The sequence below is a fragment of the Macaca fascicularis genome, chromosome 1 (assembly GCF_037993035.2).
Source record: "Macaca fascicularis isolate 582-1 chromosome 1, T2T-MFA8v1.1".
Classification (NCBI taxonomy): Eukaryota; Metazoa; Chordata; class Mammalia; order Primates; family Cercopithecidae; genus Macaca; species Macaca fascicularis.
Window position 1 is genome coordinate 26,959,258 of NC_088375.1, and position 25,386 is coordinate 26,984,643.

The window sequence follows — 25,386 nt, forward strand, 5'->3', positions numbered from 1 at the left end:
ATAACTTGGGCTTAGACCTTGGGATCAAGTTGACTTCATAATTTTTCTTCTGAAAAACAGCAGGGTCTTCCTTTCACTGAAAGTTAATAGATGGGCTCAAGAACTTCATGTATTTAACATCTACTATAATGTTGTTCACCCAACTAGTGATGCCTTTCTCCCTTTAATTTGATTAGGTGACTTGTTTTCTGGCTGACACTCAAAAGGAATGAGGATTGCTGAATGTAAATATGTGGCTCAGTACTTAAAATTAATGGAGTTTTAAATAGGATACTAGCATTATTTTTCATTGATTTTTATAAACTTCTTACTAAAGATATAAGCTATCAAAGTAAACATTTAATACCTCGCTTATCACCTGGGGAATAGCTGTCTATTCATATAAAATTCCTCTATCATTCATACACATGCATACATACACACACTGACTCATCATATGAGAACTATTTAATTATTTCTGGTTTGAGGTAATAAATTTTTAGAAAGACACAAATTGTATTGCGTCTCTACATCTAAACAACAGAATCATAAAGTATCAATTGATTACTAGCTAAAATTAATATCAAAGACTGACTCATTGACAACTTGTAACCTTTATCCATTTGATTAGAGGATCTTTATAAAGAGAAGATAGAAATGTGAATCAAATGTCAGATTTCTACAGTCAAAGGGAATCGGAAAGCTGAAGCTAGTTCATGAGTTAAGTTGAATTATATTAAATTATCTGGATAACTGCTCCCCCGTTAGCTGATAGGCTCTATGGGGATCAATTTCACTCATCCTCCTCACTACAGGCTTTACTATAGAAAGAAAAGAGTTGAAAATGTAATTAGTTCATAAATTTTTTTCAACACTATACAAAACTGAGAACTAGACTAAATCAGTTGTTACACAGAAGGTGTTTCTGTGGAACGCTGATACACATACCCATATATTTCCATATGCTTACTTTTGGCCATTTAAATAAAACAATACATTTTTGAAACTCTTCGGTTTGGAGGAAGTTTATTTAAATTACCCAAATGGTTGCTGGATTTACTAACCCATATGCAATTAAGAAAGAATAAGAAAAGAAAATGGTGAATCAATTTGAGTCAGTAAAATATATACTACGTATATTTTCAGTAACTATATAAAGCCCAAATACTTCAAATTTGTTTTTACATTAAAATAGAATTCTTCTGTTCATCCTGTTTTAAAATCAGTCCCATTCAACAGTATTTGCCAGCATATTAATTAGAGGTTTAGTAGAAAGAGAATGAATTTTAGAGAAAAACAAAACATGGTTTTCTGGTTTCCCTTTACTTTCTAGCTGTGTTACTGTGGACTAGTTACTTACCCATTCTATAAAATAGATTTAACAACATTCACTTCAGTCAAATCATAGTTAAAATATAAAAATTATGATTTTTATGGCTGATATTTTATTTTTCTTAGGTCAGACTGTTAACCCTGACTCTCTAACTCACTTATTTTGCTAGTTTAAATAAAAATTTAAAGTAGTCTTCCAGCCTGGGCAAGATGGCCAAACCCCATCTCCTGCAAAATACCAAAAAATTAGCCAGGCATAGTGGTGCATGGTTGTAGTTCCAGCTACCTGGGAGGCTGAGATGGGAGGATCACTTGAGCATGGGAAGTCAAGGGTGCAGTGGGCTATGATTATGCCACTTCACTTCAGCCTGGGTGATGACAGAGTCAGACTCCGCTTAAAAAAATAATTAAATAAAATAAAGCAGTCTTGAACTGAGGTGTATGTAAAGTGCATATTAGAGTGTCTGGCATATAGTATGTGCTCCATAAATGAATGCTACACATATTTATTAGTTTTAAATCAAGGAATTATGGTTGGCATTTCCTTAATTCCATAGACTTTTACATAAGATCCCACAACATTAAAAGATTCCTGTTTATTTATCTAATACCTGAAATTTTTATCCTATTTCAAAGAAAGTGTTTGGTCTTCCTTTGTTACGAGGCATTCACCACCCCTCTGATCCATCACCCTTTGTGTACTAACACCCACACTGAGAATCCAATCACCTCAAGAACCATAAAGTGCTTATACAGAAAGACTATGGAAGTCACAGAAAGAGATACCTCATTACTATGAGAGTGACTCAGATGTTAGGCAATCAACTAGTCATTTGAGTAGCAGATCTCAAAAAATAGTGTGACTGATTTGTTTTTCCTATTGAATTAAATCATTTTTGGAACCTTTTATACATATAGCCTTAACTTCTACAAATAATCCCTATTTTAATTATAGCACCAATCACTCTACAGTTAAAAAAAAAAAAAGTCCCCAAACCATACAAAATATAAGCTACAGAAATTAGATCCAAGAGAGATGACAAAGGACTTAAATTTTCATTTCAAATATAATTAATTCTAATCTCAGAAAGTTGAAATTCATAAATGTAGAGAATTTAAAAGTTAAAAAGTCATCTTGAAAATACTGAAAATCAATATTCAGAAGGAAAACATCAGAAGTCCTTGTTTTCTATAAGTCTAATTTTCAGCTGTATCTACAAGTTGTTCTTTCTCACTTCCGTTTTTTTCTTAGCCCCTTTTACAGATGACTGTATCTCTGAGATGTGCTAAGTTGCATAGGAGACATAAATATGAATTAAGTCAGATGAGACATGTACAACTATGATATTATCAATTTTTTTAATTGAAAAAAAGAAAAAGACAGAATGAAGACAACCATTTTCCAGGTCCTATCCATCCTCATATGGTTAAATACTCCCAGTCTTGATTCAGATTGACTTTGAACCCAAAGTTACAAAATGTAAAAAGATTATATAATTGTTTTCTTACTTTTCTTTCCTACTGCCCAGCTGGCGAGCTGTATATTGATCCCCATAGTCAATTAATACCAATTGTCGAGAAAAGACATTCACTTTGTTGCCTATAAATAAATCTTCCAAGTGCAGGCTATCATATTTGGTCCGCTTTAAAAAGGTGCGATGATTCTTTACATCATGCTAGAACCAGACACAAGAATATAACAAACAAACAAACAAAATTTATGAATAAGGAAAGTTAATCTTATCATAAGGTAGAAATAATTCTTAATTCTGTCTTATCAAAGATAAGTTATATTCTGTTTCTTTTTTGTTACAAATATAAATCATAATTTTTAATTACTTCCATATTTCTGAATCCAATCTGGTAATAACATAAAAGCTTTTTATTACACATTTAATACTCTTAAAACCCTGAATAGAAAGATTTGTTTATTACCAAATCATTTCAGTAGTCCTTACAAAATGCTAAAGAAAGAGTCATACACCCAAATTTCTGCTTTTTTGTGTACACAAAATCCCAATACCAAAAAGATCCACTTGTTAAAATTGTGTTGCCAATGAAGAAACACAAAGAAATAAACAGAAGCCTCTTAGCTTGATCCTCTCAATTTGACTTTTTGTAGCAGTAACAGCTTTCAATAATGAGGACATATTTATGACCATAATAATCCTTATCTATAATCACTTATTGGTTATTTCTTATCCAAAACATGAATAATCCCATTTCAGTCTTTTTTTTTTCTTTTCTTTTTTTTTTTTTTTTTGAGATAGAGGCTCATTCTGTCCCCCAGGCTGGAGTGCGGTGGCATGATCTCAGCTCACTGCAACCTCCACTTCCTGAGTTCAAGCCATTCTCCTGCCTCAGCCTCCCGAGTAGGTGGGATGACAGGCATGTACCACCACACCCGGCTAATTTTGTGTATTTTTAGTAAAGACAGGTTTTCACCATGTTGGTCAGGCTAGTCTCGAACTCCTGACCTCAAGTAATCCGCCCACCTCAGCCTCCCAAAGTGCTGGGATTACAGGCATGAGTCACCGTGCCCGACCCCCACTTCAGTCTTCTAACAACAACAAAAAAAATTTCCTATCTTTGACATTAAAAGTAAAGGCACAAGTTAACTTCTTATATTGAAATTATAATGAATATCTTTAAAAAGAATTTCCATATATATATACACACACACACACACATATAAATGTGTTTTTAAAAAGCAATTATATAAAAGGCAATGGTTCCCATGTTCACCCCCTTTGCCGACATTCAAGCAAAGAAAGACTTATTTACCATTTCAACAGATCCATCCCCTGGGTAAAATAAAAGCTCATAACGTCGAAGAAGTGAAGCATTTGGATCATACCACTCTGCAATGAAAACGAATCTTTCACTATGACTCTGCAAAGAAAGACAGAAGAATTTTAACACTAACATATAAAGAACAAGCACTCTCCTGTAAGTCACACAAAATGAAAGCAAGAATTACCAATTTGCAAAAAACAAACTTACTCCTACCTATTGTATTGAATTTTTCTGCTTTTCAACAAAATATCAGTTATCAACATACCCTCAGAAATATTTCCTTTTAATTTCTCATATCTCAGAGATGACTTATGGATTGCTTATTACTTTATAGCCATCTAATCATCCTGAGTAAATTAACATTTTCTGAGAACATGAGCTCCTGATTTTACTGTGGTAGCAATTCAGTCCTTCTGAAAGCAAGTTTACATAGAGACTATCAATAAATTAATATAAGCATACATTTCTGAGGATAGCTCTCAATTATATGAAGTTTTGACTTCCCTAAATTTGAGAATCTAGTAGTATCAGAATATTACCATTAAAATTATAGTAAACATCTTTTTTCCTTAGTAATTACATATGATAGTATCTTTTTATAGAAATAGAGAATGTGTTAGTCTAGGACCTCTGAAAATAAATGTGAAGACAAGACTGAACATGCAAGAATTTCATTAAGGAAAATTCCTGTAATATAAAATGAGGAGGGAGCCAAGGAAGACTAGAAAAGCTGACAAAAAACAATGCAAGTTTGACACAGAGTGGTGGAGAGGTGCAAGCAAGGTTAAGTAGAATCATCCCAGATTGCTACACCCTCTAAGGAAGGTTCAGTAAGCCCATCAGGAAGTGCTAGAGCCAGGTGACTCCCAAGGACACGGAGGGGCCAGCTTTAGTATCCCTGTTCCTCTCAATCACTGGCTGGGAGCAGCCTTTGGGAAACAAGTGCTCAGCACAAAAGCAGCAGTGGATTTCAGAGAACAGCAGCTGGGACCCTTGGTCATTTAGGTTGCCTGTAGTTGGAGGTCTGTGAAGTACATTCTTAGGGCTACCACAGAGAGCAAAAAATGAAAAAAAAATAAGTCAAAGATGGGTCCTTTTCCCTTGACTATCGAGCAGGATTTCCCATTATATATGTTAGTAAAAATACCCTTGCCCCAAAGGCCCTTCATTATAATAAGCAAATAAAAGCATAGGGAAGAAGGGAATCTAGGAGTTTTATTGCTAATTCTGGATTTGCCATCTGATGCTCTGGTTAGGGTAAATTTGGGGATTCTTTTTATGTTAATAATTGACTTATAAATTCTAATGGTAGAAGTTGTATGTCTTATTATGTTTATAATATATCCATAAACTATAATGTAGATGAGTAGTTTTTAAGACACTTTTATTTTTCCCACAATCATCCAAAGACATATTTAAACGATGCTGATTACTCAAGAGAAAATAAATGTAAAATAATAGACATACTATGACATTTGCAAAAGCCTTTCATCATATGTATTTTTCATATTGACTATATAACAATACAGCTTTTTTGAGTTTAGGTTTCACTGTGCATTCTAGTATTGTACTCACTTACAAATAAAAATTTAAATATTAGTAAATTATTGAAATTTTTACTATCTATAATAAAATATTTACTTAAATACATAATTGAAATGTTGCCTTCACTAAAATAAGTACGAAATAGAAGAAATTACACATCTAACTAAAGCAAATGAAAAATCAATGAAACCTGGTACTTCCATTTATCCACGTAGCCTATCCACCAAACCTGCCAGCCACACTCTTTAATTCTGAATTGGGCAGCAGAATTTTGCACTATACTCTATCCAGAAAACAGTTTTAATACAAAGAAAATAAACTGAAGAACTATTGCTTCTGGCTATGACAAAGTAGCTCATAGCAAACCAATGCTACTTCCAAGAACAACTAGAAAAGTAGGATATCAAAGATTTGGAGAGCTTTTAAGGCAGCCAGGGTATGAGGATCCAAGATCCAGAAAGACAGGAAGCCCACTGAAATGAAACCAACATTCATTGTGTTGTTTTTACTCGTAAGACACGTGCTGAGTCTCAAGTCAAGTAGGCAAGTGACTGAGAAGCCTAAGAAGCTGGTAGAGGGAGCCCACCAAGGGGCAGAGAAACAGGTACAAAAGCGAGCTCAAACCTGTGCTTGTTCAGTAGAGTTTTTGGAAACGAACTCCCAAGTCAGTGCTGTTTCCTCTGTGAGAAAAGGTTTATTACTCCAAGTACAAATTATATTCAAACTTGATTTAAACTTAACTTTCTGGTTTACCTTTACAGTAAAAACTGTGTTTACTTCCCAGAGTTAAAAGATACATCTAGAGATATAACAGTGGTACATCTGCACTTGGGATAAAACATCACAGGTTGATCTTTCAACTACCTGCCTGACACATATGCACACACACATGCACACTTACACACAACAAAGCCACCTTTAAAATTTAAAGAAAATTTACTTTTCAGCTTTGTTGAGCCAAATCTAGAAAAAAAGAGGAACTTGGTTTCCTTTTGCTTTTTTTTCCTCAAATGATATTAAAGCTATATATCATTTTGTTTTTAACTCTTCACTTTATGGATAAAGAAACTGAGCTCCAGAGAATATAAATGACTAGAATAAGGTCACAGAGCTAGTTAACAACTGAGCCAAAACTGGAAACTACACTTTCTACGACTCAGATATTTCCATATCACTAAGCTTCCAGGGCCAACTCAAGAGGGAGAAACACTTTAGTAGCATATAGATACACCTTCAGCTGTTTGCCACAGATGCTCTGATAAGAATGTCACAACCTAATGATTATACAGACAATCATTAGTTCCTTCTTCCTTGAAGATTCCAGCTTCTATCAAAAGTAATTTATGGGGAGCATTTAAAGATTACACTGCATCAAAAACAGACTTTCTTAAAGAAGCCAAATCATTTTTCCTCTTTTGAACATTTTAAATATAAGTTATACATAATAAAAGAGTTGATCCCTCACACATAATCACACTTTGTTCCAGAAATCTTAAAGTCTTAAAGGAAGATGTGTATTATTATACCCAGAAGTCTTGAAGTGACTTGAACTGGACAATGTGGTATTATTGTACCCAAAAGCCTTAGTATCTTAAAGTCTTAAAGTCTCTGTCTATACAGAGAGAACTCAATGGTAAGTAAACAATTTTTACATTGTAACATGCATATATGTGTGTGTATATATGTATGTTATTGAGTGTAATATAAAATTCATATGTTTTATAACATAAAATAGGTGATTTTATGGAAATTTTGACCAATATTGGAATTGCAAGTGAAATTATATTTGAAGACTAAGCAAGTCCTTAGTGAAATAAATCACACCACTACCTCTCTCTGCTACTGTTTAAAGGAAGGCGCAGCTTTACAATGGATCATATGAAATTAACAATCTTTTCCATATAGATATACTTAAAAAAATCCAATCTCTCAGTTCAAGAGTGAGTTTAAGCTTATGTTACCAAGCAAAATTGTACTTTGGCCTCACATATTTCAATAATATTGATCAGAAAGCCATTCCATTCCTGATGATACTTTGATCATCAATCAACAAATACCAACTGGGCCTAGTACTGCTAGTATGCTGAGTGCAATGAGCACGCCAATCTGGTAAGTCTGCTGCTGCTGGTGCTACTGCTGCTACCATTTGCTGGCAGCCTACAGCAAGTGACATGGCCCTGAAATGTGTGGCTTAAAGAGAAGATCCAGGAAACTATAAAGGGTTTTTTTGGGGGAAATTATGGAGGAATATTTGAGAGTCCAAAAGACATGGGCAAGACTTAATCTCTGTAAGCCTCATTTTCCCCATCTGAAAAATCGAAACAGTACTTTCCTCATAAGGTAGTTATGGGGATTAAATGACTTAGTTTACATGAAGCACTTAAGATTTCTGTTGCCTATGTCTCCCAAAGCAACGATGGTGGTTTATAGGTCCACCTGTGACTTTAGAGCTGCATTGCACACACTCATCTCCCTCACTGATCTTTTTCTGACATACAAGAAGAGCATCTCTGGATTTGTGATGATGCAGCCTCAGCTGCAACTAATCCTAGGTAAATAGTTTTTTAAAGGTCTTTGTAGAAAAAATCAGTATGAAGGAAAAAGGGATTTATGATGGGCAGAAAAATGACAAAAATTATATTTATAAATGAAAATAAAAACTACTGAACATATAATACTAAGTAAAATTTTGTAAAGATATATAATATTAATAAATCAGAGCCAAAGTACAATTCTTACCTTTTGGGGAGTTCAAACAGTTATAGATCTGTTTTTGTCAATAAAATTTTAGTAACACTTTTCTTTTTAAATTTTATAACACTATCTGTTACACATTCATCATTAGTTTTATAGTGGACTTAGGGTGCCCCTTAAAGCAGATACAGCTTAGATCATAATACCCAAGTCTTTTCAAATACATGGAAAGCCTTCCTAAGAAAGATGGGTACAAACATGCCAAAATTGCAAAGACAACAGTAAATACCTAACTTTTCAATGCCCAGACACAGATGAACATCCACAAGTATCAGGATCATCCAGGAAAATATGAACTTACCAAATAAACCAAATAAGGCACAAGGAACCAATCCTGAAGAAACAGAGATGTTTGACCTTTCAGAGTATTCAAAATAGCTCTGCTATATGTTTCAAAATCAACCCTGGCTAGGGGCCTGAAGCAAACCAGTTTAGTGCTAACAACAAAAAAAAAATCTAATCTACTTTATTTTCACTCTACCTTCTCTCCCACACATTCCTTATTTCTCACTCTACTGCTCCAAGCTTCAACTTCTTTGTTCCTAAATATTTTATGAAAAAGTTCAAAACACTTTTTCTTCTAGATAAGCAATGTTTGTGTTTTCTTAATGTCATGCTGTGGTTTGAATTTTCAAATTTCATGAAAATTTGTGTTTCCTGGAAAAAAACAAAACAAAACAAAACAAAAAACAACAAACCTCTGCTAAGGAAACCCAAGAAATTCAAGATAACACAGAGCAGAGAAGAAATTCAGAATTCCATCAGATAAACTTAACAATGAGATTGAAATAATTAAAAAGAATTGAGCAGAAATTCTGGAGCTGAAAAATGCAAAAAGCATACTGAAGAAGGCATCAGAGTCTTTTAATAACAGAATTGATCAAGCAAAACAAAGAATTAGTGAACTTGAAGACAGGCTATTTGAAAATATACAGAGGAGACAAAAAAAAGAATAAAAAACAATGAAGCACACTTATAGGATCTAGGAAATAGTCTGGAAAGGGCTAATCTAAGAGTTATTGGCCTTATAGAAGAAGTAGAGAAAGAGATAGGGATAGAAAGTTTATTCAAAGGGCTGGTAACAGAGACCTTCCCACACCTACAGAAAGATACCAATATCCAAATACAAGACGGTTATAGAAAACATCAAACAGATTTAATCCAAAGAAGACCACCTCAAGGCATTTAATAATCTACCTGCAAAGGTCAGGGATAAAGAAAGAATTCTAAAAGCAGCAAGAGTAAAGAAGCAAATAAACAATGGAGCTCCAATACATCTAGGAACAGACTTTTCAATAGGAACCTTACAGGCTGGGAGAGAGTGACATTACATATTTAAAGTGGTGAAGGAAAAAAAGACTTTTATCCTATAGTAGTATATTTAGTGAAAATATCCTTCAAACATGAAGGAGAAATAAAGACTTTCCCAGACAAACAGAAGCTGAGAAACTTCATCAACACCAGACCTGCTCTATGAGAAATGTTAAAGGGAGTACTTCAATCAGAAAGAAAAAGACACTAATGAGCAACAAATAATCACCTGAAGATACAAAACTCACTGGTAATAGTAAGTACACAGAAAAACACAGGACATTATAACACTGTAACTGTGGCATATAGAGAAATGCAAATCAAAACCATGATGCGGCACCATCTCACACCAGTCAGAATGGCTATTATTAAGAAGTCAAAATGGCTGGGTGCGGTGGCTCACGCCCGTAATCCCAGCACTTTGGGAGGTAGAGGCAGAAGAATCACGAGGTCAAGAGTTCGAGACTAGCCTGGTCAACATAGTGAAACCCTGTCTCTACTAAAAATACAAAAATTAGCCGGGCGTGGTGGCAGGTGCCTGTAGTCTCAGCTACTTGAGAGTCTGAGGCAGGAGAATTGCTTGAACCAGGGAGGAGGAGATTGCAGTGAGCTGAGATCGTGCCACTGCACTCCAGTCTGGTGACAGAGCAAGACTCTGTCTCTAAATAAATAAATAAAATCCATTACAAATGATACTGGGGAAATTCAAAAAATCTTTATGGCTACTACAAGCAACCATATGCCAATAAACTGAAAACTCTAGAAAAAAACAGAAAAATAACTAGACACATACAATCTACTAAGATTGAACCAGGAAGAAATTCAAAACCTAAAGAGACCAATAAGAAGTAATGATATCAAAGCCATAATAAAGTCTCCCAGTAAAGAAAAGTCCAAAAAATAGAGGAGGAAGGACTACTTCCAAACTCATTCTATGAGGACAGTATTACCCTGATACCAAAACCAGACAATGACACATATAAATAAACAAATAAATAAATAAATAAAAATACAGGTCAATATCTCTGATAAATATTGATGCAAAACTCGTCAACAAAATACTAGCAAACTGAATTCAGCAATACATTAGAAAGATCATTCATTATGACCAAGTGGGATTTATCCCTGGGATGCAAGGATGGTTCAACATAAGCAAATCAATCAATGTGATATGACATATCAAAAGAATGAAAGATAAAAACCATACGATCATTTCCATTGATGTTGTAAAAGTATTTGATAAAACTCAACATACCTTCATGATGAAAACTCTCAAAAAACGGAATACCGAAGGAACATACCTCAACATAATAAAAGCATATTTGACACATATAACAGACCCACAGCTAGTATCATACTGAATGGGGAAAAACTAAAAGCCTTTCCTCTGAGATCTGAAACATGACGAGGGTGCCCATTATCACTACTGTTATTCAACATAATAATGGAAGTCCTAGCTAGAACAATCAGACAAGAGAAAGATATAAAGGGCATCCAAATTGGAGAGGAAGAAGTCAAATTATCCTTGTTTACAGATGATATAATTTTATATTTTGAAAAACCTAAAGACTCCACTAAAAGACTCTTAGAACTGATAAATTCAGTAAAGTTGCAAGATACAAAATCATACAAATATCAGTGGTACTTCTATATGCCAACAATGAACAATCCAAAAAAGAAATTTTAAATAGTTATCCCATTTACAATAGCCACAAATAAAATAAAATACCTAAGAATTAACAAAAGAAATGAAGTGAAGATCTCTACAGTGAAAACTATAGCACACTGATGAAATAATTTGAAAAAGACACCAAAAAAATGGGAAGCTATTCCATGTTCATGGAATTGGAAGAATTAATATTGTTAAAATGTCCACACTACCTAAAGCAATCTACAGATTCAGTGCAATCCCTATCAAAATACCAATGTCGTTCTTCAAAGAATAGAAATAGGAAAAACAATTCTAGAATTTATTTGGAACCACAAAAAACTCAGAATAGCCAAAACCATCCTAAGCAAAAATAACAAAACTAAAAAAATCACATTAACTGACTTCAAATTATACTACAGAGCTATAGTAATCCAAACATCATGGTGCTGACATAAAAACAGACACATAGACCAATGGAACAGAATAGAGAACCCAGAAAAAATCCACACACCCACAGTGAACCCATTTTCAACAAAAGTGCAAACAAGATACACTAGGGAATATCTATATGCAGAAGAATGAAACTAGACCCCCCTATCTCCAGCCATATACAAAAATAAAATAAAAATGGATTAAAGTGTTAAATCTAAGACCTCAAACTATGAAACTACTACAAGAAAACATGGGAGAAAATCTCTGGGCAAAAATTTCTTGAGCAATACCCCACAAACATAGGCAACCAAAGCAAAAAGGAACAAACGGGATCACATCAAGTTAAAAACCTTCTGCACAGCAAATAAAACAATCAACAAAGTGAAGAGACAACCCACAGAGTGGGAGAAAATATTTGCAAACTACCCATCTGACAAGGGATTAATAACCAGAACACCTAAGGAGCTCAAACAACTCAACAGGAGGAAATCTAATAATCTGACTACAAAATGGGCAAAAGATCTGAATAGATATTTCTTAAAAGAAGACATACAAATGGAAAATAGGCATATGAAAAGGTGTTCAACATCACTAATCATCAGAGAAATGTAATCAAAACTACAATGAGATATCATCTTATCCCAGTTAAAATGGCTCTTATCCAAAAGACAGGCAATAAAAAATGCTGGTGAGGATGTGGAGAACAGGGGACCCTTGTACACTGTTGTTAGGAATGTAAATTAGCAAAACCATTATGGAGAACACAGTTTGGAGGTTTCTCACAAAACTAAAAATTGGGCTACCATATGATCCAGCAATCCCACTGCAGGGTATATACCCAAATAAAAGGGAATCAGGATATTGAAGAGATATCTGCATTCCTATGTCTGTTGCAGCACTGTACAATAGCTAAGATCTGAAAGCAACCTAAATGTCCATCAACAGATGAATGGATAAAGAAAATGTGGTACATATACATAATGAAGTACCATTAAGCCATAAAAAAGAATAAGATCCAGTCATTTGCAACAACAGAGATGGAACTGGAGATCATTATGTTAAGTGAAATAAGCTAGGCACAGAAAGACAAACGTCGCATGTTCTCACTTATCTGTGGGTTCTAAAAAAATGGAAAAAAATTGAACTCATGGACATAGAGAGTAGAAAGATGGTTACCAGAAGTTGGGAAGAGTAGTGGGAGGCTGTAGGGAAGGTAGGGGTGAATAACAGGTACAAAAATATAAAATAAATACAAAAATATAAAAATAAAAAGAATGACCAAGACCTACTGATAGCACAGTAGGGTGACTGTAGCCAATAATAACTTAATTGCACATTTTAAAATAACTTAAAGAGTGTAACTGCATTGTTTGTAACAAAAGGATATCAAAGGATAAATGTATCAAAAGGATAAATGCTTGATGGGACACAGTACATTCACCATAATGTGCTTATTTCACATTGCATGGCCTGTATCAAAATTATCTCATGAACCCCATAAATATATATACCTACTATGTAACCATAAAAATTTAATTTTTTTAAAAAAAGAAATTTGCCAAGATCACACAGCTTATAAACAGAGGTGAACCCAGGCAGCTTGACTCCAGATCTCCTGCTCTTAGCCACTCTCCTTAACCGTGGCAAGAAGGGATCGAAACTGCCTTCTGAGAGACACTGGACTAAGCAGCCTATATAAGCTGCACTGTTAGCTTGATTTCTAGAAACAGCAACTATATTCTTTCAATTTAACCCCCTATTAAGACAAATCAGGTTTTAAAAACCAATACAATCATAACAATAAAAATCAAGCCATACTTATCAGACTTGTAATTCTAACAATGCACTGAAAAAAATGTACATTGCATTTTGTAATGCTGTATTTTAGGAAAAATTACTTCACAATAGGCAGCAAAATATTTTTGTTCATACAAAAGTGTTCCCTTCTTTAAATCATACTAAATGGATTACATAATGCATGATGAAGAAATGTCTTAAACTAACTAGAAGTCTTATTTTCATGATTTGCATGCTGAAGGATCAGTAACTAGTCTCAATCTATTTCAAGTCAAGTATCTGCTTCTGTTTGACTTAAAAGACATTCTGGAGTAAATTATGTAGATGATAAAGTTTACAGTTCAACAGGCTTCTAAAGTTTAGTCTGAGTCTCCATGAACCCACATTTCACCTTGAATGACATTATAATAGAAATCAACAGCATCAGTAACCAAAACAGCATGTTACAGGTAGCAAAACAGACACATAGACGAATGGAGAAGAATAGAGACCCACAAATAATACCACACATCTACAACCATCTCATCTTTGACAACCCTGACAAAAACAAGCAATGGGGAAAGGATCTCCTATTCAGTAAATGGTGCTGGGAAAACTGACTAGCCATACACAGAAAAATGAAACTGGACCCCTTACTTACACCTTATACAAAGATTAAGTCAAGATGGATTAAAGACTTAAATGTAAAATCCAATACCATAAAAACCGTAGAAGAAAACCTAGGCAATACCATTCAGGACACAGGCATGGGCAAAGACTTCATGACAAAAAGGCCAAATGCAATTGCAACAAGAGCAAAAACTGACAAATAGGATCTAATTAAACTAAAGAGCTTCTGCAAAGCAAAAGAAACTATCATCACAGTGAACAGGAAACCTACAGAATGGGAGAAAATTTTTGCAATCTACCCATCTGAAAAGGTCTAATATCCAGAATTTACAAGGAACTTAAACATATTTATAAGAAAAAAATAAACAACCCCATCCAAAAGTGGGCAAAGGATATGAACAGACACTTATCAAAAGAAGACATTTATGTGGCCAACAAACATATGAAAAAAAGCTCAACATCACTGATCATCAGAGAGATGCAAATCAAAACCACAATGAGATACCATCTCATACCAGTTAGAATGATGATTAAAAAGTCAGGAAACGAGGGGCTGGCAAGGCTGTGGAGAAATAGGAATGCTTTTACATTGTTGGTGGGAATGTAAATTAGTTCAGCCACCGTGGAAGATGACTGGCGATACGCACTGGCGATTCCTCAAGGATCTAGAAGCAGAAATACCATTTGACCCGGCAATTCCACTACTGGATACGTATCCAGAGGAATATAAATCATTCTACTATAAAGACACATGCACATGTATGTTTACTGCAGCACTATTTACAATAGCAAAGACATGGAACCAACCCAAATGCCCATCAATGATAGACTGGATAAAGAAAATGTGGTACATATATACGATGGAATACTATGCAGCCATAACAAGGTGTCAGATCATGTCCTTTGCAGGGACATGGATGAAGCTGGAAGCCATTCAGCAAACCAGCACAGGAACAGAAAACCAAATACTACACATTCTTACTCATAAGTGGGAGTTGAACAATGAGAACACGTAGACAGACAGAGGGGAACAACACATACCAGGGCCTGTTGGGGGGTGGGGGATGAGGGGAGGGAACTAACAGGACGAGTCAATAGATGCAGCAAATCACCATGGCACACGTGTACCTATGTAACAAACACATTCTGCACATGTATCCTGATTTTTTTAGAAGAAAAAAAAAAAATATATATATATATATAGAAGGAAATCAACACCATCTAAGAACCTGCCCCCCCAAGCCAGCTGCTTCCAGTAATGGTGAGTGAAAAGTGGCTTCTAAACAAGGAACTTTTCACTTTGCCTTGAACAACATTCTGAGAACATAGCAGACAATTAAAAATGTATTACCTACATAGTAGGCAAACAAGCATAGTAATTCACATTGCTTTACTTAGATGTCACAGTGATAAGTACAATAGAAATAAAAACACAAGGAAAAGGTTTATATTATCCCATTGCCAGAGGCTAGATTTTAAGCACTAACTTGTTTTGTACCTATCCTTTATCACATAGTCTTCCTCCAAGGCTTCCTTCAAAGACCAAGAAATTTTCTTACATTGAATAGTGTCAAATATTAACCTGACTTTAGTGTGACCATAACCAGTTTTGAACCTGTCCAGGTTGTTCACAGAGACCTATTGCTTCTTCATAAATCTATCTCGTAAAGACAGACAGAAGGCAAGCTCAAGTAAAAAGAGTCTTCATGTGTTAAGAATCTAATTTGTCAACTCTAACTTAGCATTTCTCATTAATAAAGGAAAACAAATTATAACAGAAGGAAATGTCAGGTGAATTATTAAATTTAGTTAGCTATCCTATTTCACTTAAATTCTTTAAACACTAAGTATAACCATTGCAATCAAGTTTTGCTTTTAAAAAATTACAGTTTAAATACAAATGTTTTCTTTTGAAAAAATATTTTCAACAGAATTTCACATATTTCCAAGATTGTGTTTTTTAATGTCACTTCAAGACAATATCTCAGAAATAGAATGCATTAGTTTTTGTCTTTACAGAAAAAAAGTCAATGATGCAGTGAACAGAACACAAACGCCTGTATTTCCCCAACTGTGATGTTTAAGATGTACTTTCACCTTAATTCCTGCTAAATTTTGTTAGTGAAAAATGCCAGAAAAGAACCATTTCCACAGTTTGAGTATAAAGCAGGAAGCTGGTCAAACAAGATGGAATCATTTAAAAAGGTACACATCCAGTTTCAGGGGAGAAACAGCTTTTTAAACTTCACCTCGGGCCCTATGATCTTGAAAATTTTTGCTGACTTCTGCAGATCACTGCCCAGTCGGGGAAAAAAAAATGCCATAAACCATCTATCAAGGGAAACCTCTCTGAAAAGCAAGGCTGAACTTTCCTTTAGACATCTCAAAGAAAACACGGTTATTATGAAGTCTTCCCAGACCAATCCCAGCCAATGGGTATTTCTGTAATTGGAATTTGATTTTCACAGAATTTCAGAGATCAAAGGAACATTAACAATGAGGAAACAGAAGCTCAGATAAGTTAAGTGACTTGGCAAAAATTACGTTGACTTGTTAAGTGGCTTAGTTGAACAAGGACCCTTGTTTCTTCACGGCAGACTGATGTTCCCACAGCAGAACACTGGGTTGTTGTCTAATTTTGTATTACACAACACAATTATCTCTCTGATAAAATTATGAAATTCTCAAAGACAGAAGCTGTATCACTTATTTCTATTGAAACTTCAAGCTTGCTCTCCTAGTTCTGGGTCCTTAAAATACTCAAATAAAACATTTACCATCAACTCGGGTGCAGCACACCAACATGGCACAAGTATACATATGTAACAAACCTGCACGTTATGCACATGTACCCTAGAACTTAAAGTATAATAATAATAATAAATAAATTTAAAAAAACATTTACCAAAATAAAGATCTAAAGGAGTAAATAAATGTGCACAGCAATACATCTTGACAAAATGGCAAAAATCCACTCTTCCATATTCAAAAAACTCCCCCCAAAACTCTAATATTTGTTTGTAAGTCCGTTTACTTATATTTCCAGAACGATTCTCAAAGAGGACATCTTTTCTTACTTTTCTGGATAACTATGGGCTTCTCTGACTATCATCTTAAAAGAATATACTTGGCAAAGTATTAAGTAACTCCGGGACATGAGTTACCCATCAGAGATCACTGGCCAACAACTAACTGAACCTCAATATTCCAAAAAGAGAGATGGCTCTTAATCAATAAATAAATTCTGGGGCTAATTATAGTGGCATGAAAATATTTAAGCAATTATAAACTATTCACTTAATGTTCAGTTAGAAAATTGACTTTATTATTGAGCTAGAAATCATCTGATCACACAGAAAATAACAATATAAATGCTAACTTTGAGTTTTTCCAAAAAAGCAACTGTTGTCAAGGTCACAAACACAATGAGCCAAGTCTTGTTATTCCTTTATCCCATAGCTATTGTACCAGTCTGCCTGAAAGTGGATGTGCTAGACATTTTCCATTTGTCCCTCCAGACCTTCACTCTGCTCTTCTCCATCCTGTTCTAAGCCTGGTCAGCTGGCCTCCATGAACGTCATCAAAGGAACCCCTTGCCCTTGGACTTTTACATAGGTTTGGCCAGTAGAAGCCAGTGGCTACAAATCAAAGGAGAACGAGTGGCCAAGATATTTATTCTACTTCCTCCTCCTTGCCAGATCACATTGCTTAAGTTTCTCCTCTGCAATGAAGACCACAGCTCGTGTCAGACAGCCTTTCCATTACAGCTGCTCTCTGGTAGTTCTCTCCGTTTTCCCTGATAGGTCAAGAAGTAGTAAAGGCTCCCTGTTGTCACTAACCCCGAACTTCTGCTTCTTGAACCATCCCTTGTTAGTTTCTGTTACTCTGCCCATACCTTTGTAACTAGTCCCTTTAGTGAACCGTTCAGTTATCCCATTTCAGTATTGACATGATTTGGTTCTGGGTCCCCAGTCAAATCTCATCTTGAATTATAATCCTCATGTGTCAAGAGAGGGACCTGGTGGAAGGTGATTGGATTACAGGGCAGTTTCTCTCATGCTGTTCTTGTGATAGCGAGTTCTCATGAGAGCTGATGGTTTTAAAAGTGGCAGTTTCCCCTGCACATTCTCTCTCTCCTGCCGCCTTGTGAAGAAGGTGCCTGCTTCCCCTTTGCCCACTGCCAAGTTGAAAGTTGATTGTCAACTTTCCTGAGGCCTCCACAGCCATGCAGAACTGTAAGTCAGTTAAACCTCTTTTCTTCATAAATTACCCAGTTTCAGGTATTCTTTATAGCAGTGTGAAAATGGACTAATTCAGAGAATTGGTACCAGCAGAGTGGGGTACTGATATAAAGGTAACCTGACAATATGGAAGCATCTTTGGAACTAGATAACAGGCAGGGGTTGGAAAAGTTTGGAAGGCTCAGAAGAAAAGAAGATGTGGGAAAGTTGTGAGCTTCCTAGAGACTTGTTGAAGGGTTTTGACCAAAATGCTGACAGTGATATGGACAATGATGTCCAGGCTGAGGTGGTCTCAGATGAAGATGCGGAACTTAGTGGGAACTGGAGTAAAGGTCACTCATGTTATGCTTTAGCAAAGAGACTGGCAACATTTTGCCTCTGCCCTAGAGATCTGTGGAACTTTGAACTCAAGAGATGATTTAGGGTATCTGGCAGAAGAAATTTCTAAACAGAAAAGAATTCAAGAGGTGACCTGGCATTTTCTGAAAGCTTTCAGTCACATGTGTTCACAAAGAGATGGTTTGAAATTGGAACTTATGTTTAAAAAAGAAGCAGAGAAAAAGGTCTGGAAAACTTGGAGCCTGGCCAAGTGGTAGAAAAGAAAAACCCATTTTCCAGGGGGGAATTCAAGCTGGCTGAATAAATTTGCATAAAAAATGAGAAACAGAATGTTAATAGCCAAGACAATGGGGAAAATGTCTCCAGGGCATATCAGAGATCTTCACGGCAGCCCCTCTTATCACAGACCTGGAAGCCTAGGAGAGAAAAATGGTTTAGTGGGCTGGGCCTGGGGCCCCACTGCTCTGTGTGGCCCTGGGGCATGACACCTTGAGTCTCAGCCACTCCAGCTCCAGCTGAGGCTAAAAGGGGCCAAGATACAGCTGGGGCATTGCTTTAAAGGGTGCAAGCCTCAAGCCTTGGCAGCTGACACATGGTGTTGGGCTTGCAGGTATGTGCAGAAGACAAGAGCAGAGCTTTGGGAGCCTCCACCTAGATTTCAGAAGATGTATGAAAACACCCAGATGTCCAGGCAAAAGTCTGCTGCTAGGGCAGAGCCCTCATGGAGAGCCTCTACTAGGGCAATGCAGAGAGAAAATGTGGGGTCAGGGCCCCCACACAGAAGAGTGTCAATGTCCTCCAGACCCCAGAATAGGAGATCCACTGACAGCTTGCACCATGTGCCTGAAAAAGCCAGGGGCACTTGATGCCAGCCTTTGAAAGCAGCCATGTGGGCTGTCCCCTACAGATCCACAGGGAAGGAGCTGCCAATGCCCTGGGAGCTCACCTCTTCCATCAGCATGCCCTGGATGTGAGACATGGAATCAAAGGAGATCATTCTGGAGCTTTAAGATTTAACGAGTTATAAAAAAAATTTTAACAAGTGCCCTGCCAGGTTTTGGACTTGCATAGGGTCTGTGGCCTCTTTGGTTTGGCCAATTTTCTCCTGCCTCAGTTTCCCAAGTAGCTGGGACTACAGGCACATGCCACCATGCCTGGCTAATTTTTTTGTATTTTTATACCAGACAGAGTTTCACCGTGTGGGCCAGGCTGATCTCGAACTCCTAACCTCAAGTGATCCTCCTGCCTTGGCCTCCCAAAGTACTGGGATTACAGGTGTGAGCCACTGCACCTGGCCCACATTGTCTTGATTACTGTTGCTTTATAGGAAGTTTTGAAACCAGAAAGTTTAAGTTTTCCAGTTTTGTTATTCCTGTTCAAAACATCTTGGCTAATCTGGGCCCTTCACATTTCCATATCAAATTAAGGATCAGCTTGTCAATTTCTGCAAAAATGCCCACTGGGATTTTGATAGGAATTGCACTAAACCTATCTACTAATTTAGAGAGAATTGCCACCTTAACCATATTAAGTCTTCCAATCCATGAAGGTTGAATGTTTCCATTTATTTAGGTCTTTAATTTTACTCAGTAATGTTTTGTAGTTTTCAGTGCACAATTCTTTCAGTTATTCCTGAGTATTCTTTTGGTGTCATTGAAGTGGAGTTAATTTCTTAATCTCTTTTTCAGAGTGTTCATTATAGTATATAGAAATATAATTAATTTTTGTGAAATCAATTGCTCTTGTATTCTGCAACCTTGATGAACACATTAGTTGTAGTAATTTTTTTGTGGAATCCTTAGGATTTTCTATACATAGGGTCACATCCTCTGTGAATAAAGGCAGTTTTATCCTCTCCAGTCTAGATGTCTTTCATTTATTTCTTGACTTACTATACCAACTAGAACTTCCATTCCAGTGTTGTATAAAATTGTGAGAGCAGACATCCTAGCCTTGTTCCCAATCTCAGGAAGAAAGCATTCACACTTACCATTTAAATATGTTGCTTTTTCATAAACCCCCTTAGGTTAAAGTACACTTCTACTTCTAATTTGTTGAGAATTTTTATTATGAATGGTATTGAATTTTGTAAAGTGTTTTTCTGTGTCTATGATTATATGTGTTTTATCCTTTCTTTCATTATTTTTTTTGTGTTATATTCATTGATTTTCAGATGTTAAATCTTTTTGGCATAAATCCCACTGGATCATGGTATATAAACCATTCTACGTGTTGCTAATATTGCTGATACTTTATTGAAGATTTTTTTGCCTCTATTCATGATGTTGGTCTGTAGTTTTCTTTTCTTGCAATGTCTTAATCTGGCTTTGGTATAGGACAATACTGGCTTCACTGAGTGAATTGTACTTCCTCCTCTATTTTCCAGTAAAGTTTGTGAGATTGCTATTATTTATTGTTTAAATATGGAATAGAATTCATGAGAGTAGTTATCTGGGTATGAGCTTTGTAGAATGACTTTTAGTTACGAATTCAATTGCTTTATTTAGTATAGCTTTATTCAGATTCTCTATTTCTTCCTGAGTTTTAGCAGTTATGCCTTTCAATGATTTTGCCCATTTCCTCTAAGTTATCTAATTTAATGGGATAAAGTTGTTCCTAGTATTTCCTTATAATCCTTTTAATTTCTGTAGGGATAGGAGCAATGTGTCCTCATTCATTCCCGATTTTGATAATTTGTATCTTCAGTCTTTTTTCTTGGTCAGTCTAACCAAAGTTTTGCCTATGCTAATTGTTTCCAATAACTGATTTTTAGTTTCATTGATTTCTTCCATTTTCTATTTTACTGTTTTCTACTCCAATACTTATTTCCTTTCTTTTCTATTTCCTTTAGGTTTAATTCGTTCCTATTTTTCTTTTTCTGTTCTCTTTTTATTTTCTAGTGGAGATAGGGGGGCAGTCTCACTATGTTGTCTAGGCTAGTCTCAAACTTCTGGCCTCAAGTAATTCTCTCACTTTGCCTCCCTAAGTGCCGGGATTACATGAGTGAACCATCACACTTTGCCCTTTTTTGTTTGTTTTTTGTTTTTTGTTTTAAGGTAGAACCTTAAGTTGCTGATTTGAAACCTCTCTTCTATTCCAGTTCAGTCCTTTCTCCTTGGTTTCTTGATGTTCGAGTGTCAGAATACTCTACAACTTGGTCTTTGGACCCTTGATCTTTAGCTACACTCACTCTGTTATCATCTTGTCTAGTCTTACGGCTTTAAATATAATCTATATATTGACAGTGCTCAGGCCAGACCACTCCCTCTAAATTTTAGGTGCATGTATCTATCCAACTGCCTTTTATCTTAGATATTAGACAGCTCTAGTTTAACAGGCCCCAAGTTGAAATCCTGCTCCAAGCCCCCTAACACAAATTTGCTTCTTCACCAATCTTCCGCATCTTAGTTAACAGCAATGCTATCCTTACCATTGCTCAGAACAAAATCCTAGGGTCATCTTTTAACTCTATCCTTGACTCATTTTCTCTCAGACCATAGATCCAATTCATCAGGAAATCCTATTAGATCTACCTGCAAAACATATACACATTCTAGCCACTTTACTACCTCCACTGCGAACCCCCTACTCCAAGCCACCATACTCTCTCACGTAGATTATATCCTCATAACTAATCTCTCTACTTCCATCTTTGCCCCCCTACATCTACTCTTAAAAAAATATAGCCAGAGAGGATTCTGTAAAAATATAAATTGTATCACCTCATTCCTCTGCTTAAAATTTGCCAACTCAGCCTATGAGAATAATGTCAACCCACTTTCAATAGCACACAAAGCCATCCAGGATCTGGCCTCCAGTGATCCGTGTGACTTCATCTCCCACAACTGTCACTCTTGCTTACTTTGCCTTAGCCACACTGTTTCTTGAACACATGGCATGCTCCCACCTAAAAAAGTCTGTCCACTGTCTTATTTCCTGGAATACTTTTTCCCCAATATTTACATGGCTTATCCTTTCTCACCCTCAAGACTTTGCTCAGGTATCATCATCTTCTCCACAAGACCAACTCTGGCCACCTCCCTTTAAATGATATTCAACACCACTATCAGTACCCCCAACATTCATTACCCTGTTCATTTTTTCCCCTAGCACTTATTTACCTTCAAGTATAATGTATACTATACTTCATATGTTTATTGCTTATTGCATATCTGCTCCAATAGAATGCAAGCCCTTTTAGGGCAGAGATTTTTGTCAGTTTTATTTATGGATGCATCCCAAGGGACTAGGTATATGCATTGCATTTATCAGATATCTATTAAGTATTTGTTGAATGAATAAATTTAAAAAGCAGAACTCTTCTAGCTATCATCAACTGAAATGTTAGTTATGCCTTAAAAGTTGAATTTATTCATGCCTTCATTCATTCAACAAATATTGAATGGTTTCTCTTTGCCAGGCACTGCAATAGACAGTGGGGATATTCAAGACAGAAGACAGACAAGGCCCTGTTGACATGCAGCTTACTTACTAATTTTCTGTCTCTCCTTACAGAATGTAAAAGTAAAAAATATATATATAATTCTTGTAATAATATATGTTATAGCCAGGCATCATAGCTCATGCCTATGATTGCAGCTACTCAGGAGGCTGAGGCCAGAAGATCGCTTGAGCCCAGGAGTTGGAGTTATGACTGTACCACTGCACTCCAGCCTGGGCGACACAGCGAGACCCCATTTCTAAAAATGTAAGTAAATAAATAAATTGTGTTACAAAAACAATAGGATAAATAAGTAAACATGCCAATTATTAGGGGTAGTGAGCTAGGGAGTACTCCTTCAACTAGAATAACAACTGCACTTGATATGAGATGTCAAAACAGGATGAGGAAAAGCCAGTCATGCAGAAACCTGGGGTAAAAAAACATTCCAGGTAGACAAAAAGTATAAAGTTTTGGGAGGAAGATGGACCTTTGCAAGTTTAACAAACAACAAAGCCAGTATGATTTGAAGGTAGAGTATGAGGAGAAGATACAGTGGGATGGCATCCTGTGGCATCTATCCATTGTAGAGGCCCTAAACCCACCCTGACATTTGTAGTAAATTAGATGCATCCTGGAATGGTACTTTTATATCACCTTCTCTCTCCTGTGCTCCTTCCTCCCATATTCTTTTTTCTTTCAAGAATAAGAGCCAATGGCATAGACGAGCAGTATCATTGCTAAGAAATCTGAAAAGACTATTCTTTAGTCCATCTAGTACTCCTGTGCAAACAGAAAAAGTTGTACCTTCCTCAGAATATTTTACTGCCACCTGTTAGAAAAATACATAATCAATAAGAATATCAGCAACTCACTCATAATTGTACAATGTCCTCTATGTAGTATGTAGCAGCCCTGGTTGCACAGATAGAGAAAAGTAGCTCTATGCAAAATATGCAAACCAAAATGGTTCCATCTTTTCCTGTATGTCATATACCAAATGCTGCAGATGCTAAATATAAATATAGATTTACATGCATTGCAAATTACTACTATTCTGCATTAGCTACAGTTGGCTGCTGAGTCTGATAGCATTTTCCTCATGAGAAAAAGAACGAGTCTTTTTGAATATTAGTCAATGAAGAAAATACTGTGTTTACGGTAAAGTGATACAGATTTAAGTGGTTGTAACCACAAAGGTACCTTTATAAAAGTGGTCGAAGTCTTGATACATCCACAAGTGTTAGAAGTAGTGATCATCACACAGTCTAGCTGAAGAAGATACTAAGACAGTGTTTTCTTTGGAATGCATTTGCCTATATTATCTCATGTAATTCAAACATTATTTTTATTTTGTAGTTTCCTGTTTAAGTTTTTTAAAATGTCAAAGGATATTTTGGTAAAGTAACAGATTCCAAAAAAAAGGCCAAAAACAAACAAACAAAAAAAACCCCCGCATTTTCAAGCTTAATCCCAAAGAAGATCATTAGTTTCATCATTTATGCTAAAGTTTTCTAATTTAGGTAAGAAAAATGTGTGTCTTTGACTTTATGAGAAATAATCTGTGACACTGTATGCATCTGTGATTTCTAGATAAATAGCATTCCAATGCCACTTCAATATGATTAAAATTAATAAGCAACTAATAAAATCCATGAAGGATAGCTTTTCCTGGAAGTGTCCAATGATGGAAGAGTGCCACCTAGTGTTCAATGTGGATTCAACATATCCTGCCCAAAAAGCCATTTCACAAAGCCGTTTTACATATACCTTCAATTTTAGCCCTGTAGTTATTCATTAAACCATAGTAATTTTGCAGAGCCCTAGTCAAGTATCAAAATATGAATTCTGAATCCCTGAAAAAAATGTATATCACCTATATCCACTAGAAATTGAGTTTTTGAAAAGGAAGTTAAATTTCTTTCTATAGCTACATAAAAGCAAAAAAAGAGTTACAAAAAAAAAAAAAATTTAAACATCATGACCCTAAGTAGTAGGCTAGAAAGAATATGAAGTTCTAGGCTTAACTGGCTCAAATCTGGGCCCTACTGCTTTCTAGCAGTATAATCTTGAGTATTTTTAAAAACTGAGGTTTTCCTTATGTGAAAAGAATTTAATATACAGTAGGCATTCAATAAGTGATAGCTATTAACTATTAA

General features: G+C 35.8%; 1 protein-coding gene across 9 annotated transcripts in view; it reads right to left on the minus strand.

Moving 5' to 3' along the window:
- NME7 (NME/NM23 family member 7) overlaps window positions 1-25,386 on the minus strand; it is a 207,820-nt gene that overhangs the window by 167,938 nt on the left and 14,496 nt on the right. For 6 of the 9 annotated variants that reach the window (XR_012420493.1, XR_012420552.1, XR_012420498.1 and 3 more), the window contains 2 exons: window positions 4,096-4,203; window positions 2,821-2,987 (listed from right to left, as the gene is read on the minus strand). The exons of 1 other annotated variant lie outside the window; for it this stretch is intronic. Coding sequence is in view for 3 of the 8 variants with exons in the window: in XM_005539923.4 (XP_005539980.1) it covers window positions 2,821-2,987; window positions 4,096-4,203 (275 nt within the window). In the remaining 5 variants the exon portion in view is untranslated. The remainder of the gene's footprint in view (window positions 1-2,820; window positions 2,988-4,095; window positions 4,204-25,386) is intronic. 2 more of the 9 variants (XM_074007565.1, XM_074007589.1) reach the window with 1 other exon arrangement.